This window comes from Chrysochloris asiatica, unplaced genomic scaffold, assembly GCF_000296735.1.
Source record: "Chrysochloris asiatica unplaced genomic scaffold, ChrAsi1.0 scaffold00004, whole genome shotgun sequence".
Lineage (NCBI taxonomy): Eukaryota > Metazoa > Chordata > Mammalia > Afrosoricida > Chrysochloridae > Chrysochloris > Chrysochloris asiatica.
The window spans coordinates 38,455,468-38,478,350 of NW_006408522.1; the positions used below are offsets into that span (position 1 = coordinate 38,455,468).

Genomic DNA, 22,883 nt, shown 5'->3' on the forward strand with positions numbered 1-22,883 from the left:
CACAGTACAAAGTGAGCTCTCCTTTCATGTTTAGGGCAGTACTGTAAACCTTGAATAACACACAGTGGGACCCATATGAAGGGCCACTAGTGATGCTGGAAGTGTTCTCAAGAAGCAGAGAAAAGTCATAACATTACAAGGAAAAACTGAATTGTTTAATATGTACCATGGATTGAGGGGCTGTAGCTGTGATTGCCCACCATTTCAAGATAAAAGAACTCAGCATAAGGACCACAGTGACAAAAAAGAAAAGGACATTTGTGAAGCCGTTGCTGCAGCTACCCCAAAAGGAGTGAAAATATTGCACTTTTTTTGCAAATTATCTTTTTATTTCATACTGAAGATGCCGCTTTTATGTGGGTGTGGTATAGCATTCAAAATACGTTTATGATATTGGTAAGGTCACCAATAGTCTACTAGTACTTAAGTTTGGGAGAAGTTAAAAGTTATACACAGATTTTCAACTGTGCAGAGGGTTGGCACTCCATGTTGCTCAAAGGTCAACTGTGGTCCCTACCCCCATCTCACAATGTAGCTGTGACAGTCGAGGGAGATGCTGCACGTGACAATATTTATAAAATGTTACTCAAGTGAAAGTCGGGTCATCATTGGTGTTTCCAGCACACATGTGGGGTGATCTTGTCCAAAGCATCACCCAGAGCACATGTCTGCTCAGAGAAGACTCCCCAGGCAAACCAAGCAGTTGTTGATGAGTTCAGCAGAATTCAACAAATGTAAGACATCTTTGAGGCGGCCTGTTAGATCTCACAGAAACTCAGACTATTAACTTCTTCAAGCATGGTCTCTTACCTTGGAAAATACCAGTTTTTCTGAAGATAAGGTTTGAAAAATTGAATGCAAATATTTCTAGGAAAGCTTTTTGAAGTTTAGCCTAAGCTTTTCTCCCTTGTGGACATTGTACAATTACACTAAATTTCGGAATCCTAAAAGATATCTGGAGACCTCAAACTCATCGGGTGTTAATGTACATCAAGGGGCTGCTCTGCCAGATGTGTAAATCAAACTAACTGCCAGACACATTGTCACAGATTTGGGAGGAAAGAACTATATCTTAAATTTGTTCCTTGTCCTTATGTTTGTCTCTTCTTTTTAAAAAAGCAAACCATGTTAATTTCCCCACCCTCACCTCTGCATCCCTGCAAGCCTCCAGATCCTGGAGCTGCAAATCTTTCATCACTTCTCCCCTCCATAAGGACTTTCCTTCCCTCATAATGCGTGCCAAAGTTTTGGGTTTATTAGTATCAGTTAGTCTGCCCTTATATTGTTGTTGTTGTAAAGTGCCATTTCATCAGTTCCGACCCATAGCGACCCTGTATAGGGTTTCTAAGGAGCAATTGGTGGGTTTGAACCACTGATCTTGTGACTCAAATGGACCTTGCGGTCCAGTGCATTAATCATCCTATAGCACCACACCAGGACTGTTGTTCTTTTATGAGAGGACTTCAAAAAATTCGTGGAAAAATTACATTATCTTTTAATTACATCTTTTCACAAACTTTTTGAAGCCCCTTCCCTCCCAATGGTGTGGCACTGCAGGATAATGCATTGGACCATAAGGTCAGTTTGAACCACAAGGTCGGCAGTTCAAACCTACCAGCCACTCCTCAGAAACCATATACAGAGTCATTATGGAGCAGAACCAACTCTACAGCTCTTAACAACAACAACAATGTACTCTCGGGACTCCTGGTATAATACTGTAAATCAGCACAAGACTGTGAGCCACAAGACCGGCGGTTCAAACCCACCAACTGCTTCTCGGAAACCCTATACAGGGTCGCTGTAAGTTGCAACCAATTCAACAGCACTTAACAACAATAACAATGTCCTCTTGAGTCCTGGTGTGGCGCTGTAGGATAAGTCCACTGGACAGCTAGCCATGATGTCAGCTGTTCAAACCCACCAGCCCCTTCTCGGAAACCGTATACAGTGTCTCTGTGAGTTGGAACCGACTCTTTAACACTCAGCAACGATAGTGTGCTCAAAATTACAAAATGGCACCTATATAATATGTACAGCAGGATACTAGAGACTGTAGAGAAATAAATTACTCAGCCTTTGATCTTGAAGGATCCTCACTTAAAAAGATTACCATAAGTATGAGTCATAAAATAACCATAGATTCAGAATGATAAAATAATCAAAATAATCATTTGTGGGACCTCTGAAAAATTATTCACCTCTCTTGAATCTGTTCCTTCATTTATTATAGAAAACATCTACCATGAAAGTTGTATTCAAAATGAGGGAGAATGATTGTAACATGGTCAAGCAATTATTTGACATACAGTAGGTGCTCAGGATCTGATGGGGATTATTGTTATTTTCTCATTTAGTGGGAAGGCTAACCTCAGAAACCCTCAAATGTTGAAGCAAAAGTTGTGCCTTTTATTGTCAGGACTCTCATGGCAAGAGACAGTGGGATGGACAGAGAGATCAAGATATGAGTCAACACCCAAGAACTCAAGTTCCAACCCTACTCAATAAATGTGTGACTTTTCTCACATTGCATCACCTTTTTAAAGTCTCTCTCTTTCCTCGCCCATAAAATAATGAAAATAATAATGCCCTTCCCATAGGGTTGTTATAAGGCTCAAATGAGATAGTAGCATGGGAAAAAAAGTACACCATAAACCACTAGTCAATGTAGGTTACTTTTACTTGAAGAACAGAGTGAAGGTCTTATGTGTCTACAATATTGGGGCCCAGAGACATCACTGTTTTTTAGACTTGGGCCAGTACCTTGTTCTCCCCAAAAGAACTCAAAGCTCTTTCCTTATCTTAACTGATGTAGTTATCTCTCTGCTAGGAGGGATGTGGTAGGGCATTATGAAACTCTCATTCTACAGATGAACAAACTGAGGCTCAGAAACAGTTAGGGTCATCCTAGGGCCAGAAGGTCTGGGTTCAAATCTCAGCTCTGCCACTGTGCTGTATAAATTAGGTAAGTTGCTTTAACCCTTTTTTGCATATGTTTATCTATCAAATGGCAATGTTATTGGTTTACTACATGTAAGTTTCTTTTGGAATAGTGCCTAGTACACAGGATGCAAAAGAGACACAGTAGAAGGAGTCAGGCTGAACCATGAATATACACTCACTCCTCATTTACCAACATGGTTAGATTCCAAAGACCTAAGGTTGTTATGTGAAAATTGGTATTACGTGAATATGGAGAAAGACCACATCAGATCACAAAATGGAGAATGGCAATGTCACTATGTAACTGCCAAACTGAGAAGCATGATGCAGCCAAGTTGACACAGAACCTTAACAACCAGCATGACTCTTAGCTCGACGTTGGCGTTCATTACGGCCAGACATGCATCACTAATGCACAAAATAGTTAGATAATGGACTTTTTACTGTTAGTGTAAGTGAGAAATGTCAGATAATGAGATAGTTGATAAGTGAGGATTAGGTGTAGTTCATCTCTTCTGTCCAGATGCTTCATTTCCTTCACCAAGATCAATGGTTTCTCCCTGTCCCTTTCATCTTTCCATTGATAATATTGTGAGTTTCAGTGTTGCATTTTGGATGTTTCTGTAAACAGTAGCACAACACCAGTTCATTCCTTGGGGTGTTTTAAAACACTTTCTTATATGGCTCTTGGCTACCCAATTTCTCCTTCCCTTCAAATAGTAAAAGATTCTCCCTTACCAGTATAGTTCTCTCTTTCAGAGTTGGTCCCCAGGTCCTCATGCAAATTTGCTCTCTAGGACTTCAGTGAAGGCTAAGAAATTCTTTTGTCTTGACAGTCTGAGAAGGGGTATGAAAAGCCAAAAATCAGAAGGAAACTTGAAAGGCTACCAGTGAAATCTGCCACAAAGTGAGGCCTTGCTTAGGAGAAAACTAAGTCCAGTTCTCATTGGCACAAACCATGCAGCAAACCACACTGGATGACCACTCTTTTGGTCCTGGTTACCATTAAGTTTTGTATGCAGTCATATTCCCAGTCTGGAACAGCCAAAGATTTACCAGGAGTTGAAGTCCAGCCTTTGGTAGTAAATTTACAACTAGGAAAATAAAACCATATTCTAAATCCAGCAAGAGAAATAGAACAGTTCATCAGTGTTACAGTGTTTTACGTTTACTAAGCATTTTCATGTATTTAATCAAGTGTAATCTAATCCTCACTATAACCAAAGAAGGGGAGGGGAGACTTTCAGAATCATTTCCATCTGATTACAAAGACCTCACTCAATTACTTTGACCATGCGTGGCAACATGATGTTTCTTGTGCATGATGTTCATTGAGAAGAATTATAAGCACAAAGTGTGTATGGTGCAGAGCATACATTGTGCTGATACTGAATTGAGTGTACTGATATTTTCTGTCAACACACACCAATTCCTACAATCCTTTCATGCCCTGGAATGAGAATAACTAGACTTGTAAATCTGATAGGATCAAGTCACAGATCGAGAAAAAAACTTCTGAAGAAGGCTGAGTTTGTGACTGGCCAATAATTCTGATATTATTTCATTGTGTGGTTATTTTGGAAAGTCCCCAAATTGTTTCATAGGACCTATTTAGTCTGACAAAAAAAGAAATATGCAAAAAAAAACCAACAAAAAACTAGGGAGCTAGTTGGCCTTTTAAAAAAATATACACAAGGACAAGATAAGAAGACATAGGAATGTGTTCCAGAGAGCTGGGAAGAATGTTGCCCCAGACTTCCTCACCTGTTTTGTGTTTGTTGCCTTTTATTTGGGATGATGTACTCCCTGCTAAAGAGCTCTGGTAGCATAGTGGTTTCGAATCAGGCTGTGAACCTCAAGGTCAGCAGTTCGAAACTACCAGCTAGTCTGTGGGAGAAAGAAGAGGCTTTCTGCTCCCATTAAGATTTCTAGCCTCAGAAACCCTGTACAGGGTCGCTATGAGTCAGAACCAACTCCATGGCACATAACCACCACCCTCTGCTGGCCCCATCCCAGCCACCTGCTAGCAACTGAGTTCCTCTGGGATAGGCCCCACCACTCATTACCCCTTACCAGGCACATTCCTGTGGTGCATGATGTATGTAGGCTGCATCACAGGGCAGCCCACCAAAGGGTCAAGTTACAGCATAAGCACCAGCCAGGTAATTCTATTGTTCCCAGGGAGTTTGATGAGATCTAGGAGAAATAACCACCTAGGGTGTTCAGCTAGCATTGCCTTCAAGAAAAACTCTTAGTAGAATTCACCCAGAGTCAGATACTGGGAGTGCCAGGACCTGTCATACCTCCTCCTTGCACTTGCCTTTTAGTTCACAGCTCCATCCCAACCCCACTCCCACAGAATTATATCTAATTTGCTTCCCTCTGAACATCTCAGACCCCTGGTTCTTCCAAAGTGGCAGGTCTAGATTGGGGCAGCCATCCCTGAGGAAGGTGGGCTGTCTTGCTCATCAAAAGCAATGCAGCTAAAAGCTATTTTTCACGTTAGGCAATTCATGCGCAAAATTATAGATTGTGGTTGCTCATCTAGAAGAATCTAGGTCACTCTTTACATGGAGCTCCATGCTTCAGAAGAAAAGCCATGCTCAGGGAGCACTGTTTCTGTTGATGTGTCGTTTGGCTGAGGGAGTGAAGACTACTTCTGCCTCAGGAGAAGGGAATAGATGGACGCATGGGGGCTGTGAGTTCTCAGGATTGACGTTTTCATCTTATGTCAGCTTGTGTACCACTGACTCACAGGCTGTCTGGGTTCTAGTTGTGCTTGCTAGTTGATGTCATAATACGTGCTTTGCATTGAGGTCATGAAATGCAGTGAGTTTTAGGATTAGACTCTCCAGGGGGATTTTAGAGTCTGTGCAATAAAGTGCTTCCCTGACTTGTGCAAGCAACGAACACATTCAGCTGCTAACCAAAGGGTTGGATGTGGGAGTTCATCCAAAGCTGCCTTGAAAGAAAGGTTGGGTGATGTCTTTATTAAAAAACCAGCTACTCTACACACATTCAGTTACCAGGAGTCCAAATTATTCAATAGCAAAACAGATTTATTGGTTCTTTTGGCTGCCCATGGCACTTTCAATATTCTCTTCCAACACCATACATAACTCAAAAGCATCAATTCTTTTACAGTCTTCCTTATTCACTGTCCAGCTTTCACATGCATATGAGGTTACTGAAAATACCATGGCTTGGGTCAGGCACACCTTAGTCCTCAGGTTTTCAGTGACTAAATTTTCAGAAGTAGTTAGTCACTCTTTTCTTCCTAGTCTGTCTTCGTCTGGAAGCTCATCTGAAACCTGTCTACCAAGGGTAACCCTGCTGGTATTTAAAATACCAGTGGCATAGCTTTCAGAATCACAACTCACAAGCCACCACAGAATGACAGACTGACAGACATGTGGTGGGATAGTGACTGGTAGTAGTGCCATAATGCCAAGGATATTAGCTCGGTTGGTCCGTATGAATTTAGGACTTCTTGATGAGAAAAAGAGATATGGGCAGTCTGAGTAAAGGGGTTTTCATCCTACAGCATGAGTGGCTGAAAGACAGAATCCCCTCCCAATTTAAGTGGGCTTTACCGTACCAACGCTCCCATTCCTAGAGAAGACACCAAGAAGATGCAGGCTGGCCCCAAGGAAAGAGGCCTGGGCTGGCACCTAGAGGCTCATTCATAGCACCTTGCCTCCATTTACCATCCCTGTGGCCATGCGCAAAGCTTATGGCCTTCAGTTCCTCATCCTTAAAATTGAGCCTGTGGTCCCTGGCTCCCACACAGAGTTGTAATGGTCAGCACAGGTAAAGCTGTTCATTGATTGTAAAATGCTATCAAAACAGTGTGTTAACCAGGTCTTCTCATTTCATTAGACTAGTGTGGTCCCCCAGTCACTGACCTATTTCAGGTATTGGTTGGTGTGTGTATGTGCATGTGCTTAAACCATACAGCTTGAAAATTCTACCCCTCCTCCTGCTTTGCCATTCTTGGGGCTCTTCCCTCTGAGCATGGAATGACCCTGGCAAGACAGTATCAATAAAGTGGAGGAAGGAAGCATGGGTTCTGCTTGTTCTCTCTGCACTCAGAGTGGAAGGAGGCCTAAGTAGATCAAACCACCTTTATCTGGGTTACCTCTACTGCTGTCTAATCTGTTACCACTCATTGAGACCCTGGATAGCGTTCCTGAGGCTGTAAATCTTTACAGGGTTTCCTCTTTGTCCCATGGAATAGCTGGAGGACTTGAACTGCTGACCTTGCAATTAGCAGGCCAACGTGTAACCCACTATGCTACCAGGGCTCCTTATCAGTTAGCCAGGGTTTTTTCTCCCTGTGCTCCTGACTATAGCTTTTGCACACCGTCATTTCTCTTTAAAGGAAGCTGAGGGAAGAGATGATAATGACCATCTCTCACTTTGATAAAACTCTGCTTAAAGGTTTGTTGCAGAACTTTGAAATTGCAGATCATGATTAAATTGAAACTTGTGTATTTGACCATGTCGTAGTGACCCCTAGCCATTGCAAATAACTAAAACATCATTGTGATCAACAATTCCTTTGACTTATCTATATATTCAATTACATAAGCTAAAACAAATGTTGTTTCCCTTTTTCATGAATAATTATTTTGCTTTATGTCTAATTGCATTAGACAGAATTTCCAAAACAATACTAAATGATAATGGTAGATGTGCTAATCATTCCGATTTTGTTCTTCATTTTAAAATGAAAGACCAAGTTTATATTTACCACTGGTGGTGGTAGTTAAGCACCATAGAGTCAGTTCCAACTCATGGTGACTCCGTATAGGGTTTCTGAGACTGTAAATCTTTACGGGAGCAGAAAGCCTCTTCTTTCTCCCGCAGAGCAGCTGGTAGATTTGAACTGCCAACCTTGCAATTAGAAGCCCAACTCATAAAGAAAATGTTATTTCTGAATGCATTATCATTTTTTTAAAAGCAGAGCTAGATTTACAAGGAATTGGGAACATCCCTTCTCCCCAAATTCTTACCTTGCAATTTTTTGTCCTTGGGTCAGAGCACTAACCACTTGAAGAAATCACTGCTGCGATGCAGCTGTTTCTGAGCGAGGTCACCCACAAAGTTCTTCTCCCCTCCAGAGCAATTTTTTCTTCTGAATTACCTGCCCATCAGCCAACAGGCAAGGCCCAGAAGGCATGAGTTGAGCAGTGAAGTAAGGCGTAAAATAAGTTCAGGAACAATTGGGGAGCTAGGAGTCTGTGCAGACCAGACAGCAGGGACTACTAAAGGAGCTGAAGAAGCCTCAGTGCTTTCAACCTCAGGTGTGCTGATGAGATGCCCTGCACCTGAGCTCATGGCAAGCCTCTCCCCTCAGCCTTCCACATTGGTAGCTTTCAATTGACTCTTTGTTAAGTTCTATCGAGTTGGTTCTGACTCATAGCAACCCTGTATGAGATTTCCAAGGAACAGCTGGTGAGTTTGAACCACTGACCTTCTGGTTCAAACTGACTTTACGATCCAGTGCTTTATCCTACAGCACCACACCAGGACTCCTTAAATTGATTATGGTGGGCGTATTTATACCATGGCAATCGGAAAACATTAGTGTCTGGAGAGCTGGCTGCAGCAACCTGATTCTCAAACTCGTTTGAGATACACAACCTCGTCCTGAACAAATCACTTATTTTGTTCTCCCTCCCCTAGTCATGAGGGTTGTTGTTGTTGTTGTTATGTGCCGTGGAGTCAGTTCCGACTCATAGCGACCCTGTACAGGGTTTCCAAGGCTGTAAATCTTTACGGGAGCAGAAAGCCTCATCTTTCTCCCGCAGAACAGCTGGTAGTTTCGAACTGCTGACCTTGAGGTTCACAGCCCAATTCACAACCATTACACTACCAGAGCTCCTTAGTCATGAGGGTACAGAGACACCCCCCTCCCCCCAAAAAAAATCAGGTGGTGCTGGTTACCTGTTTTTAGCTACTCAGGTAGAAGATGCTATGAGAGTTCAAAGTATGTATCACCGTGTTCTTCCTTCATGTGCACTTTATACCCTAATCGCAACTGCTAAAATTCACAAAACAGAAACAACAGCAAAACAATAGTGAGTTTTGTACATTTGCCAAATTTTTGTACATTTGCCAAACAGAATTTTTGAGTCTCATAATTTGGTCTTGGTGTCGAGGTAGGTCTTATTACTTGGAAGCATTCATTGCATATTTATAAGTCAAAATTCTACGTCAGGTTCTACGTTGATTCTATTTATCCTGGCTTCTGGAAATAGAGGCCTCTAGTAGTGGTGCTGTGGGATAAGTAGTGGACTGCTCTTGGAAACCCTATACAGGAGTCAACTCGATGGCACTTAACAACAACAGTTAGCAGTTTCAGCCCTGCAGTGTGCTCTAAATCTGACTTGATCTCCATAGTTTTCTCATTTTTTATTGTAGTAAAAATATATGCAGCAGAATTTGCTGTTTCAACAGCCTTCGCATGTAAAGCTCAGTGGCATTAATTATGTTCATCATATTGCAGCACCCACCATCGTGTGCAGGAAGTACCATAGTGTTCTGATCCTATATCTCCCATTACCATTTCCAACCACTGGTTGCAACACACCTGTGATTTCATTTTATGCTCCCAGTGCTGACAGCTTGCCTGCCCTCAGTGTTCTAACTCCTGACATAGTCTACCTTTGGTACACTCAAAACTCTCCTCACACATCACCGGATTTCCATGGAAACCAAAACAAAGGGGAAGAAAAAGCTCTGCTCAGGAGTTCCTCTCTGGTGTTGGACATTTGTTCCATTCTGCAGTGGGTCATTTCCAGTGTATCTCCCAGAGAGGCCTTCACGTAGGAGAGTCACCCCCAGCTCCTGCCAGCAAGAAGCCGGGCCTAGAATGCAGCCCTTTCCAGCTTGCTCTCACAGGATTCTGATCACCAGGATCTGCTCCTTACCTCAAAGACAAGCAAGCAGCTCACTTAACAGCTAAGCCAAGGGAAGGAAGGACAGCGATTCCTGGCCAGTGTTTCGGCTGATGCTGAACCAGATGGCCTCTTGAATCTTGCAATTCTTGCTCACATTGCCACAGATATCTGAACCCAACTGGAGAGGATCCCTCCTCTGAACCCATTCATTGTTCAGCGTATTCACCATGGATTTCACTCCTAACATTTACTAACTGATATCATTAGACGTTTTATGTGTGTGTCTTATTTTCTAACTAGATTGTGAGCTCCTCGGTGACAAAGGTTTTCTTAAAACTCACCAGCTAGCATAATGGGTTATGGGTTGGGTTGCTAACTACAAGGTCAGCAGTTCGAATCTACTAGGTACTCCTTAGTAGAGAGATGAAGATTTACAGCCTCGGAAACGCTATATAGGGTCACTATGTGTCAGATCCAATTGGATGGCACACCACCACAACCAACCATTGTGCCTTATAAGGAGCCCTGGTAGCTCAATAGTGAAGCACAAAGCTGTTAACTGAAAGGTTGGTGGTTCAAACCCACCCAGTGGACTGCAAGATAAAAGACTGGTGATCTGTATCTGTAAAGTGAACAGCACCTAACAACAACAACGTCTTCCACAGTGTAAATTAGCCATCAGTACTTGTAAATTGAACCCCAAAAAATAGAAGTAGAATGAAAAGTTGCTATATGGAATAATGAAGGAAATGTCCCCTCTCATAGGGGATGAGGTACAGGGAGGCTAGAAAACGACTTACTGTGATGTTTCAAATAGAAGGTGGAGTTACAAGATGTCTAAAGTCCTTTCCACTGGGAGATTCTATGATTGCAGAAGGTGAGGTTGTTGTCAGCGCTGAGTCAAAGAATGGGAAATGGGTTGTTGCCTTTTAGACAAGTGACTACCCAGAAGCCACATGGCTTTTCCGTTTGCTCGGTGGGATGAGTGGGGAGGGGTTTGGGGAGAGGATCTTGAATTAGTGTACTTCTTTAACAGATTTTATTACTCCTCAAGTCAAGTGCTGGAGTATGTCAAATAGACATGTACCTCACTGCACTGAGGTTTCAACCTGTTCAAGAAATTGTCTCTCCTTGAAGTGTAAGGAGAGCCAGATGGGAATGAAAAAAAATCTGCACATTTTATTAGAATTTTTAGCATGACACTCTTACATTTTTAAAAGCCTAAAGATGCAAACCAAATGAAATTATTCATTGAAGTATTTAAATCCACTTACAGCAATTATATAAAAATGAAATCCAGCAGCCTGGAAGGTAGAGTCCCTGTGACCACCCACTTTGAAAATCTAACTTCAAAAGGGAGGCTCTCACTCAAAAGGGATAAGTGCAGACTCTATGAGATGAGAGCAGGCAGAGACTACATCCCTGATGAGGTTGTGTAGAGTTGAGGGTCGTGTAGGGAAGAGATGTTGGAGAGGCATTCTGGTGTTGAAGAAGAGTTGGAAAGGGAGAGGAGATGGGGTTCTGGACCTCTAGGTAGACATGGAGCACTTCTCTCTGCTCTGTCCCTCACCCCCTTCTCTGCCTTACCATTTGCCAGCCCTCACCCCACAGAGAGCAAGCGAACATTAACAAGCCACACAGTGGAAAAGGCACCAAAAGTCTGTAGAAGACAAGAGGCAAGATAAAAGTGAAGTGTGAATATGATTGTGCACCTTGGCGCAGCACCCTGGGTTCTTAGCTTAAAAACAACTTTAATGAGCAATATCAGTCCCCCGAGGCTTACAAACATTTTCAGAAATCGTCAGAGTACAAAAACGATTCTGCCAAATGTGTATTGGCTCCAACCCAATACCCCAGTGACAGCTCATAGATTTGTAGCCTGGAAGAGATCTTAAAGTTTATCAACTTTAGTGCACCTCCCCATCCCCCACCCCCACTTAATATATGACTCCCCTATCCTGCCAAATGGTCACACATCTTGCAGCTGGCTCTAGTGAAAAGAGCAGGGGTTCTAGAATCAAACAGATGTGAGACTAGATCCTAGTTCTGCCACTCTTCTTCTTCATACTAAACCCTTTTAGTTCCCTTGAATTCTTCCATATGCCACTTGGTTTTTATCTCAGTCCGGATACATTCATTCCCCTTTTCCTTAGACATGACCATCCATGGAAAGATGCTAGGTCCTATCCATACTGAAAAAGCCTAGGACTGTGTCCAAACCATAGGAAAAATCCTAAAATATGTTTCAGAATTTCTCCTGTTTTTCACTAGCATTTCACCTGAGTGTTCAGGAATAAGTATATTAAGCACATGATTTGCATGGCCCGTGAATGATCTTATAAATTTTGGCAGAAAAAAGGTTCCCCACCCCTGACCTAATGACTGTGTTTTAGGAGTCCAGTCCTGGCTGCTGTGTGGAGAACAGATTGTGGGAGGACAAGAGAGGAAGCAGGGACATCATTCGGGTCACTGCATCACTGTAGCACTTGCCACAGCTGGGATGATGGCAGAGATGGGGAGAAATGGACAGGTGTGAGAGACATGATGGAGGTAGAATCAAGGCTTGCTGACAGATTGGATGTGAAGGAAAGAAAGAAGGCGAGGATAACTCATAGGGTTTGTTTGGCTAACTGACAGGATGGGTTGGTGGTGCCTCTTCCTAAAATTGGGAATAATGGAAGAGATAAGGGTTGGAGTGTTTGGGGGAAAGAGAGGTCAAGAGTTTTGGCTGAATAAGTCAAGTTTGAAATACACATTTGAAATGCCACTTAGACATCTAATTGGAGATGTTAAGTAAACTGCTAGGCATAATTAATCTGGCACTTGGGCCTGAAAATTAGCATCTTGGCAACAATTAGCATCTAGGTGGCATTTTAACCAAAGAACAGATGAGTTCACTGAGGGTGAAAATATTTGAAAAAAATATATATATATAGTGGGGCGAGGACTAAGCCACAGGGAACACTGACATTTAAAATCTTAGCAGAGGAAGAGGAGACAGAAAATAAAAGTCTGAGAAGCTGAGAGTGTGGTGTCATGGGAGCCAAGCAAGTGTTCCAGGAGACAGAGAAGTAACTTGGGTTGAGTGCCACTAGAACATGAACTATGATGAGGACAGGGAAATAAGTCTTGGATTTGGTAATATAGCACTGGTTGGAGATTTTTAAAATCAGAGGTGTTGTAAAATGATGGAGATAAAAGTGATTAAAAAGTGAATGAGACTTAGAAAATATGATGACAGTGAGATTTTGCTGAAAAAGGGAACAGTGAAATCGAGAGGGAGCTAGAGAGGATGAGAGTTTCTTTCTTTCTTTCTTTTATTTCATTTTGTTTTAAGGAAGAGATGTGGTGGTGGTGGTTGTGTGCCGACTCATAGTGACCCTATATAGGGTTTCTGAGGCTGCAAATCTTTATGGGAGCAGAAAGTCTCATTTTTCTCCCATGGAGCAACTGGTAGATTCGAACTGCTGGTCTTGAGATTACCAGCCCACCTTGTAATCCAGTCCACCAGGGCTCCTTAGGTAAGAGGTACTGGTCCATATTTAAATGCCAATGGAATCAAACCAGGAGAGAGAGAAGTTGGTATTGCAGGACAGAAAGTGAATGAGCACTGGGTCCGGGAAAAGCAGCAGACCAGAACACAGTGGGAATGTTGGCCTCTGAAGGCCTTCCTCTCTCTGGAACAGGCACTACAGGCACAAGAGTAATGCAGTGTGAGTGAGCTGGTGGATTTTGTGATTGAAGATGAGTGATGCTGTCAGTTTACTAATATTTCCTCAATGAAGTATGACTTTAAGTCATCAGCTAGGCTTCAGCCTGGACATCCTGTCCAAGCCCAAATGTACCATGCCCTTTCTTTACATTTGGTACATTTGGAAAATAATTAAGATGATAACCCCTTTTGTATCATGTATTTTCAAGAGTCATATAGATTCCTAAATAATTCCAATTTATTTTTCATTTGATAGTATTCTGCTCCATTCAAGGTCCAATCAGAGAACAGGATTCACTGTTTAAATGAAGACACTTCAATGGAGGGACAACTTAGAGATGAGGGTGGGGTGATAGGAAGCTCTCAGCAGCTTGAGTCATTAGCACCTTGAGGCCAAAGGGTCAGGGAGATAAATAGTATAACCAGAGTCCAGTGAGAGCTGGTGCCATGGAAGAGAAGCCAGCCACTGTGATCACTCATCAAAAAGGCATGTGGCCACTGCCAAGGAAAAGGACTATTCTGCCCCTCTCCCCTGCCCTCTCTCTCTGGTGCTACCCAGTGGCTAAACCCAGCTGAAAGCCAGCTGGCAAGAAAGCCCAGATAATGCAATGTGTGTGTTCTAGAAAAGACTAAATCTGGCAGGAAATTACTAGCACAACCCCTGAGACTTCATGCCATAAATGTCAAAAAGATTTTGAAAACCAGTCCGGGGGGGTGAGGGGGAGTGGGGGTAGTCTTTATGCCTAGCCCCAGTGTACAGGCTGCATCTATTATTGGACACCAGCTGAGATGTCAAACCTACCTAACCATGCTCTTTGAACTGAGTCATCATGGGTACTTGTAATCCATAAATCATCTCCAAATGTAATGTTTGTCCACAGTCTTCCTCCTTATTTCTATCTAGAAAATTGATGGAAAAATAGGATTAAAAAATTTAAAAAATTCCACAAAATATTTGAAACCCCCTCATACTGTTCATGAAGCTCTGGAAATCTGCATTTCAAAGCCACTCACATGAGTTCCTCCCAAGGCCTATGGACATACATATTCCCTTGCGCATAGGTAAAATTTGAAAGTGTATTATTTGAACTGCAATTACTAAGCCTGTACCTTTTGTCACTCTGACATTAGAAAGGACACCTTCACCCCAGTTGTAAGAACTTTAGGTCTCATAAAACCTGTTTCAACAAAGACTCAAGTGTACTGATTCAAGTTCTATACCTTTTCCAGGATTTTACCACCTTTGTGGCAGCGAGGTGGTGAGATTGCTTGTTGAGCATCAGGATGGACATTTTGGGAAGGGGACAACACAGCAGAGGCTAAGAAATGAAAGAAGAGACGGATGTGTGGTGTCAGGGGCAATGTGTCTCACCTAACTCTTTGTATCTTCAGATACAGATGGAAACTTGTGCCGAAGCAACCAACTGCTGCAAGTCATGCTGACCATGCACCGGATTATCATCTCCTCTGCTGAGCTGCTCCAAAAAGTTATCACTCTATATCCTTTAGCACAGTGACTGGGGATCCCAAAATGGCACCTTTTGAATGAGTTCATTCAAAGGTAGTTTGAAATTTGCATTGCTGTCAAATTCCTTTTGAAGTATGCTTTCATTTTTATTTGTTTTGAGTAACCCTGAGTAGTTCGTATGTCCCTTCAAGGAGTGCGACATATATGTACATATATGCGTACGTATATGTACTCGTGTACATATTTGTCTTCTGTTGAAGGTGCTGATTGTTCCAAGGGGCAGTCAAAGAAATTAATGTGTAGACTCTGTCTCCTTCAGTGTCTTTGGTTAGTAAAAATGCATTTCCTGTAGATTAATCAAAATTCACATTCATCTTGTGGAAACTAACAAGGATGCAAGAATGACTCAATGGCAAATTTGGTTCTGGCTTTCCTGTCCAAATCTTCATGCTTCCGGAGGATCTGAAGAAAGCTTCCCAATGTCACAGAGTCTGGGGATTCTGCTGTGCCTTATTGCTGCAGGCAGTGACAGTGAATGTGTGCCAAAGAAGCCCTGTTGGGTTTCCACCTGCTCCTGGGGTGTGAAGATTGTGCCTAGTTAACCCTCTCACTGATGTTACTGTAAGTCGAGGTCCTGGGGAAGACAGAGCTGTAGGTGGGGTGGGACAGTTTAGCACGTGAGGCCCAGGCCCTGGGACTGAGTCATGACTTGTGGCTGTTGTCATCCATTGCGTCTCTCTTACCGCCTCCCTTTCCATCTTGTGATACACAGAAGACACACAAGCCATCCGGACTGAATCCCTTCTCTAAATCTACTCATAACTCCTTACTTTTTCTCCTGAAGGATATGCTAAGGGTGAGTGCTAGGGAAAGGTTCTATAATAGGGAGATAGGTAGTAAGGGCTACCTTGGAACAATAATAAAACAAACTCAAATTATGTATGCTTTCAATTATGCATAACAATCGAAACAGTATTAGTCATTAAGTAATCCTCCCTGAAAAAGTATTTGTTGGCCTAAGCACCAAATTATCCCTGAGTTGGACAGCTCTGAGTGCTCTTCCCTTGGCTCAATATTGAGGGCCTCCCAACATGGTGTCTCCCAAACATACATGCCAGTCAAAACCAATCTGTTATGTCTTCTCTCCTCAAATCTCAAGCTCTACCTACCCCAGCCTAAAACACTGTCAGGTCCCACCCACCAAAGTCCTCTTCATTCAGTTGGTATAGCTAGAAGTTGGATAGACAGACTTCTTAAAATAGCCTGCACTATCTCCAGCCCCTCAACTCCCACTCAGTCCTGAACTCAGCTGTGGCCCTCACCCCTGTACTTTCCTCTGATGTCACCAGTGACGTTCTAAGTGCCAAACCAACAGCTTTTTTCCATCCTTGTTGAAGTTGACTTCCCAGAACATTGGGCATTTACTGACAGCACGCTGCTGTCTGCACTGTCCCTCCAAGGCTCCAAGAACTGCATCCTCACAGCTTTCCTGACCCTCTGGCTGTCCCTTCTCCAGTATTCCATCTGGTGTCTTCTTCGGGTACCTCTTAAACATGGGCATAATGTTCTGGTTGTCTTCCCACTCCACTTCCTTTCCCTGAGTGCTTGATTTTTCACTGGGATTCCTCTGTGTCAAAGACTTTCAAGTCTATATTTCTCTAACTCATTCCATTTTTTTAAAGGTTTGGATTTCTTTGTCCTTCAGACATTTCAATCTTAATATGCTCCAGACCTAATATGTTCAAAACAGAACTCATTAGCTCACCATCCCTAAGTCCCAACTTCTTGATCTTTGTTAATTGTCATTGAGTTGGCTCCTACTCATACAGACCCTATTGTATAGGATTTCTGAGCATGATTGGTGGGTTTGAACTGTCAACCTTGCAGTTAGCAGTCCAGTGCTTTACCTATTACAGCACAGTATATATCCACTGAGTTGTTTTTAAATAAAAGTGTGATTATTGTACCTTTTCCTTTTATAAAAATAACTAATCATTTCAACAGCTAGATCAGCAGGTCCCCTCTACTTTAGCTCATTAGTCACATGACTCCCAAAGTTACTTTCTTAAAAAGTAAATCAAGTCGGCCCTTGCTTTAGATCTTCTGCAAAACACAGGGTTAATTTCAAACCTCTTAGCTCAGTAAGCAAAAGCCCTCCAAATCAGACCCCTATACATCCCTCTTGCTCATCTTACACCTCTCTCAGAAACCTGTTCCCCTTCACATTAACTTCTCAACACACCAGATGTAATAGGCCCTCTTATAGTTCCTGTGTCTGGAATGCCCTGTCTTCCTCCTTTGCCTAGAAAACTCTATATTTTTCATACTTGTCTGTGACACTTTCCCTGGTTATTCTAGCCCTAACATTTTTTTTTTTAAATACCTCTAATATAACCTGGTGTGGTGCTGTAGGATAAGCACTGAACTATAAACTGCAATGTCAGTGGCTCAGACCTACCAGCTGCTCCTCAAAAACCCTATACAAGGTCACTGTGAGTTGGAGCCAATTCAATGACACTTACCAACAACAACACTATAACTAACCCTCGACACAACTTCTTATAATTTATGTATTTATTTGTCTGTCTTTTCCACTAGACTGTATGCTCCTCAAAGACAGGGATCAAGGCTTACTCATCTGTGTTCTCTGTCACATAGTTCGGTGACCAACTCGTAGTGGTGGTGGTGATGGTGGTTGTTAGTTGCCATAGAGTGAGTTCCAACTTATGACAACCTTATACATAACAGAATGAAACCTTGCCCAACCTGTGCCATTCCATCTCATGGTCACTGTTGTCAGTTGCCATTGAGTTGCTGTGGACTCATGGAGACCCCATTGCAACATAGTAGAACTGCTCCATAGGATTTTCTAGGTGGCTGTTGTTCTTATCAGTGCCTCTGAATCAGTCCCGACCCATAGCAACCCTACGTACAACAGAAGAAAACACTATCCGGTTGCACGATCCCCACAATCCTTATTATATTTGAACCCATTGTTGCAACCACTCTGCCAATTCATCTTGTTGAGGGTCTTGCTCTTTTTGTGCTGACCCCTCTACCAAGCATGATATCCTTCTCCAGGAACTAGTCCCTCCTTATATAACATGTTCAAAGTGGATGAGATGAAGTCTCACCATACTAGCTTCTAAGGAGCACTCTGACTGTATGTACTTCTTTCAAAACAAACTTCTTTGCTCATCCTTTGGCATTCCTTAATATATCCAGTATTCTTCACTATAGCATTCTCTTGGGGTTTTGAGGTCAATAAATTTGAAGTATTATGAGTACAAAACATAGGGATACGTTTCTTTATCTCTCTCAGAACTTTTACGTGAGGAATCTGGGCTCCTGTGCCCCAGCTTTGGTCAGATTAAGAAGTAACTTGGGTTGTGGGAAGGGATTCTAAGAAGAGCGTATGAAATAAGACTTCCTGTAATAGAAACCCAGGTTAAATATTGAAAGCAAAACTGGTTATTTTCCCTTCAAGCTTAATTTCCTTATTCTCTGACCTAGTAGTCATAGAATTGTTACTTAAATAAGTTCAGATGGTTTCCTATTTTTCCATTATTAAAAGAGAGAAATCAACTTAAATGCATGTTTTGCATAGTTTGGATGCCTGAAAAGTACACTGAGAACTATACTGGTACACAGTACCAGCTACAGTGAGAACAACATTTGGAGGTTGAAGCTTTCAGAAAGCAATGACATTTTTCCCAGATCAAATCCAAGCACCTCTTATTATTCACTTGTTTTAGCTCATGCTGGATATTTGCTTTGTCTCTTAAAACTGAGAAAGCGGATGCCTGTAATTTGGCAGAGAGGCTGTTACATCTACAAGAAGCTTCTTCACCTAGCTCCCTGGATGGTGCTCTGAGAGCTCTGCACACCCACCCTTCACCTGTAGAATGACGTTGGATTTACACAGATGGCACTGCCCCAGACACAGCCTGTATGCTCGATCAGAATGGATATTGAAAGAGAAATAGTGATGGGGGAGGAGGGTGAACTCTGTGGTGAAAGTCGCCATATTGATTTAATATATCCACTTAGTTGTTTTTATAAAGAATTGTGATCATTATGCCTTCTTCCTTTACAAAGGAAGACAAATAACAGGTCCAACACATAGTTCAAATAACAAAATGATGTTGTGGTTAAGTTGGTTCTGACTCCTAGTGGCCCTATAAAGGTTTCTGAGGTTGTAAATCTTTACAAGAACAGAAAGTCTCATCTTTCTCCCTGGAGTGGCTGCTGGTTTTGAACTGCCAATCTTGGGGTTAGCAGGCCAGTGCTTATCCTTCAGTTCTGCAATAAAACTATAGACCCTGAGAAACACTCATCTAGAATATACCTTATATTTGAATCTCTTTGAATTGAAGTGATGTGTTTTCTTAGTTGTTGTTATTGTTAAATGTCATCAAGCTAGTTCTGACTCATAGCAACCCTATATAGGGTTTCGGAGGCTTTAAATCTTTGCGTGAGCAGAAAGCCTCATCTTTTTCCCATGGAGTGGCTGGTGGGCTTGAATCGCAGACCTCTTGGTTCACAGTCCAGTGCTTATCACATGGACCCACGGCACTCCTTATTTTCTTAGTAGTCTGGCATAAAGATACATCATCTCATTCTCACTCTTACCTCTTATACCCAAGAATAGCAGAAATGTGCCAGTTTCTTGGACTTTGTATTACTTTTATTGATGTGTTTTTTGTTTTGGTTTGGTTTGGTGCTCTCAAGGACAGATTTATTATTATTATTATTGTGAATTGAGTGAAGGTTTACAGACAAGATCATTAGTTTTACAGTTAACAAATCACACACTTTGTTTCATCTCAATGAGTTCAATCCCCTCCATGGAACAACAGTTAATCCTGCTTCCTCCCTGTGGTCCCTATTTCCATTCTACCCATCATCCCATCTCTTCTCAACTTTGTCCTTAGGTAAATGTTGTCCTTTTGAGTTTGAATGGCCATTGCATGGTAAGCACACCTTACTAGTGTTGTTGTTCCCCCATATACCTATGTACTGTGTAGATTTTTTTAATGGACCACCAGGGTGAGTTCTGTTCCAGATCTGAAGGCTGGTCATAGTCTCGGCTTTCTCCAGTCTCTTTCTGACTAGTTAACCCAGTCTTTTTATATGATTTTGAGTTTTGTTCCACATTTTTCCCCACTCTATCTGGGCCCTTCTAATGTGATACCTTTCAGAACAGATGGTTGTGATACGTAGGCACTGTCTAGTTCTTCTGGTTTCAGAGTTGTGGTGACAGATGTTCACCAGCTCCATTGGTCCATTGTTTTTGTTGTTGTTGTTAAGTGCTATTGAATTAGTTCCGACTCATAGCAACCCTATATAGGGTTTCCGAGGAGCAGCTGGTAAACTTGAACCACTGACCTTGTAGTTCAAACCGACTGCAGTCTAGCGCATTAACCCGCAGACCACACCAGGAGTCCATTAGACTAGTTGGTTCTAAGAATCTTCAATTCTCATCAGTTTGCTCCTTCTGCATATAGAGAGACTAATAGTTGCACCTTAGATGGCTGCTCATAAGCTTCTAAGATCCCAATCATTACTAAGAAAGTAGGCTGTCAAACATTGTCTTTGTGAACTATGTTATGTCAGTTGACCATGGTGCTCCCTAAGACTGTGGTCCTGAACCCTTGGGCCCAGTAACTCATTGCCTTCAAATGTTTGATAATATGTAAGAAGTTTTCATCATTTTTAAATTGTATGTTCCACCACTCCTGGTGTGGCGCTGTAGGATAAGCACTAGACTGCTAACCACAAGGTCGGCAGTTCAAACCCACCAGCCACTCCTTGGAAACCCTATACTGGGTCACTGAGTCAGAATCAATTCCATGGCACTTAACAACAACAACATGCTCCATCACATTCATAGGTGTGTTTGCAGCAAAGGTAAATACCCATGTACAGATAGCCTCTGTCAAACCCTTGCATAGTGGTGGGCATATGCCCAGCCTCCCTCCCATACCTGTACTACCTTTGTATCTGTCCATGTACCTGTAGAACCCTGGTGTTCCAGGGTTGTGTATATAGCTTCATTGACCTCTGCCCCCTTTAGCCCTTGAAAACCTGTGTCTTCCCTGTCTTCCTCATTCTTCTGCCAACCTCACTCTTTTTGTATATTGTCCTCCTTGTCCCCTGAGCTAACATGCCAGTGAATTACTCTCCCTTCCCTCCCACCCTTGGCAGCCATCAAAGAATATTTCTTTTAGCATAAAAACCTTTTCTTGAGTTTTTACAATAGTGGCCTCATACATTATTTTTCCTTTTGTGATTGACTAATTTCACTCAGCATAATGTCCTCCAGGTTCATCCACGTTATGAGGTTTTTTTTGCAGTCATTATTCTTCAGTGTTGCATAGTATTCTATTGTGTGTATGTGCCAAAGTGTATTTATCCATTCTTCCATTGATGGACACTTAGACAGACGGGCTCTATCTTTTTGCTGTTATGAATAGTACCTGCAAGGAATATTGGTGTGCATATAACTCCTTGTGTCATAGCTCTGACTTCTTGTGGACATATACAAATGTAGGGATTGCTGGGTCATGTTGTATTTCTATGTCAAACTTTTTGAGGAAGCGTCATGCTGTTTTCTACAGTGGATGCACCGTATTATCATCCCACCGGCAATGTAGAAGGGTCAAGGACAGATTTTATAGGCAGTAAAACTATTCAAATTTACTTATTTGCATCAGGAGTTATTTTATCAAATCTACAAACTTCACAGTTATAGTTCTTCTTTCGTTTTTTTTAAATTTAACTTACAAATCTTAATATTCTTTCCATAAGCCTAGCATGTTTCAGCAAACATTTTTAAGGTGTCTTAAAACATGCGTACTTAATTTGAATAGTTAATTAATTGAATATCCTTGATGGTTTTAAACTACAATCATGAATTTAGCATCTTAGATTATTTTTAAGTGCTTCAGATGCCTTTTAAGTAGTTTTTATAACTCCATTAGATTAGTTATAAACAGTATGCTAAAATGATCTTAGACATTCCAAAGCAACACATAAATTTATAAGGTTTTCAGTTAAAACTACAAGTCTGAAATTACCCAGTTATATATTCCAAATTGAAGTTTCAAGGCTGCCATTCTAATATGATTTTAAATATTGGTGGTGGTGGCTATATGCCATGGAGTCGGTTCCAACTCATAGCAACCCTGCATAGGGTTTCCGAGGCTGGAAATCTTTATGGGAGCAGAAAGCCTCATCTTTCTCCCATGGGACTGCTGGTAGTTTCAAACTGCTGACCTTGAGGTTAGTAGCCTGACTCATAACCACTACGCTACCAGAGCTCCTTAATTTTAAATATTACAGGCATATAAAATTCCAAAATGCACAAATTCCTTCCTAATGAAAAAAACAGGATGATGATTTTGACTCTTCTTCCTTTTCTATATGAACTCTAAATTTTCGAAGAGTAAACATGTACACATCCCACCTAAGGAAGACCATGGCCATCCTAGTTCATTGAGATCCCAACTGCATTATTCTTTGGCTATCTGACTGTAACCCAGAAGAGAGAAACAGAATCATGTCTGTCGGTTATTGTTGTGTTGCTGTGTGCTGTTGAGTTGTGTGACTGAGTAGAACTACCCCATAGGGCTTTCTCATCTAGAATCTTTACATGAGAGGATTGCCAGGTCTTTCTTCCAGGGAGCTTCAGGGTGGGTTCAAACGGCTAGTCTTTCCATTCAAAGTTGACTGTGGAACCCTTGCACCACCAAGACTCCTTTGACAGTGATTGGCCATAGTTTTCAGACCATAAGGAGGGTGTGGTCTTGCAGAGCCCATGTAGTCTGATGCTTGAAGACGGCAGGAGACTCTC

The 22,883-nt window shown here is 42.0% G+C and overlaps 1 protein-coding gene across 4 annotated transcripts in view; it reads left to right on the plus strand.

Annotated features, from left to right (window-relative positions):
* Window positions 1-22,883, plus strand: part of RASGRP1 (RAS guanyl releasing protein 1 (calcium and DAG-regulated)) — a 91,572-nt gene that overhangs the window by 23,691 nt on the left and 44,998 nt on the right. For all 4 annotated transcript variants that reach the window (XM_006831784.1, XM_006831785.1, XM_006831786.1 and 1 more), the window contains exon 3: window positions 14,953-15,058. In XM_006831784.1, the coding sequence (XP_006831847.1) occupies window positions 14,953-15,058 (106 nt within the window). The remainder of the gene's footprint in view (window positions 1-14,952; window positions 15,059-22,883) is intronic.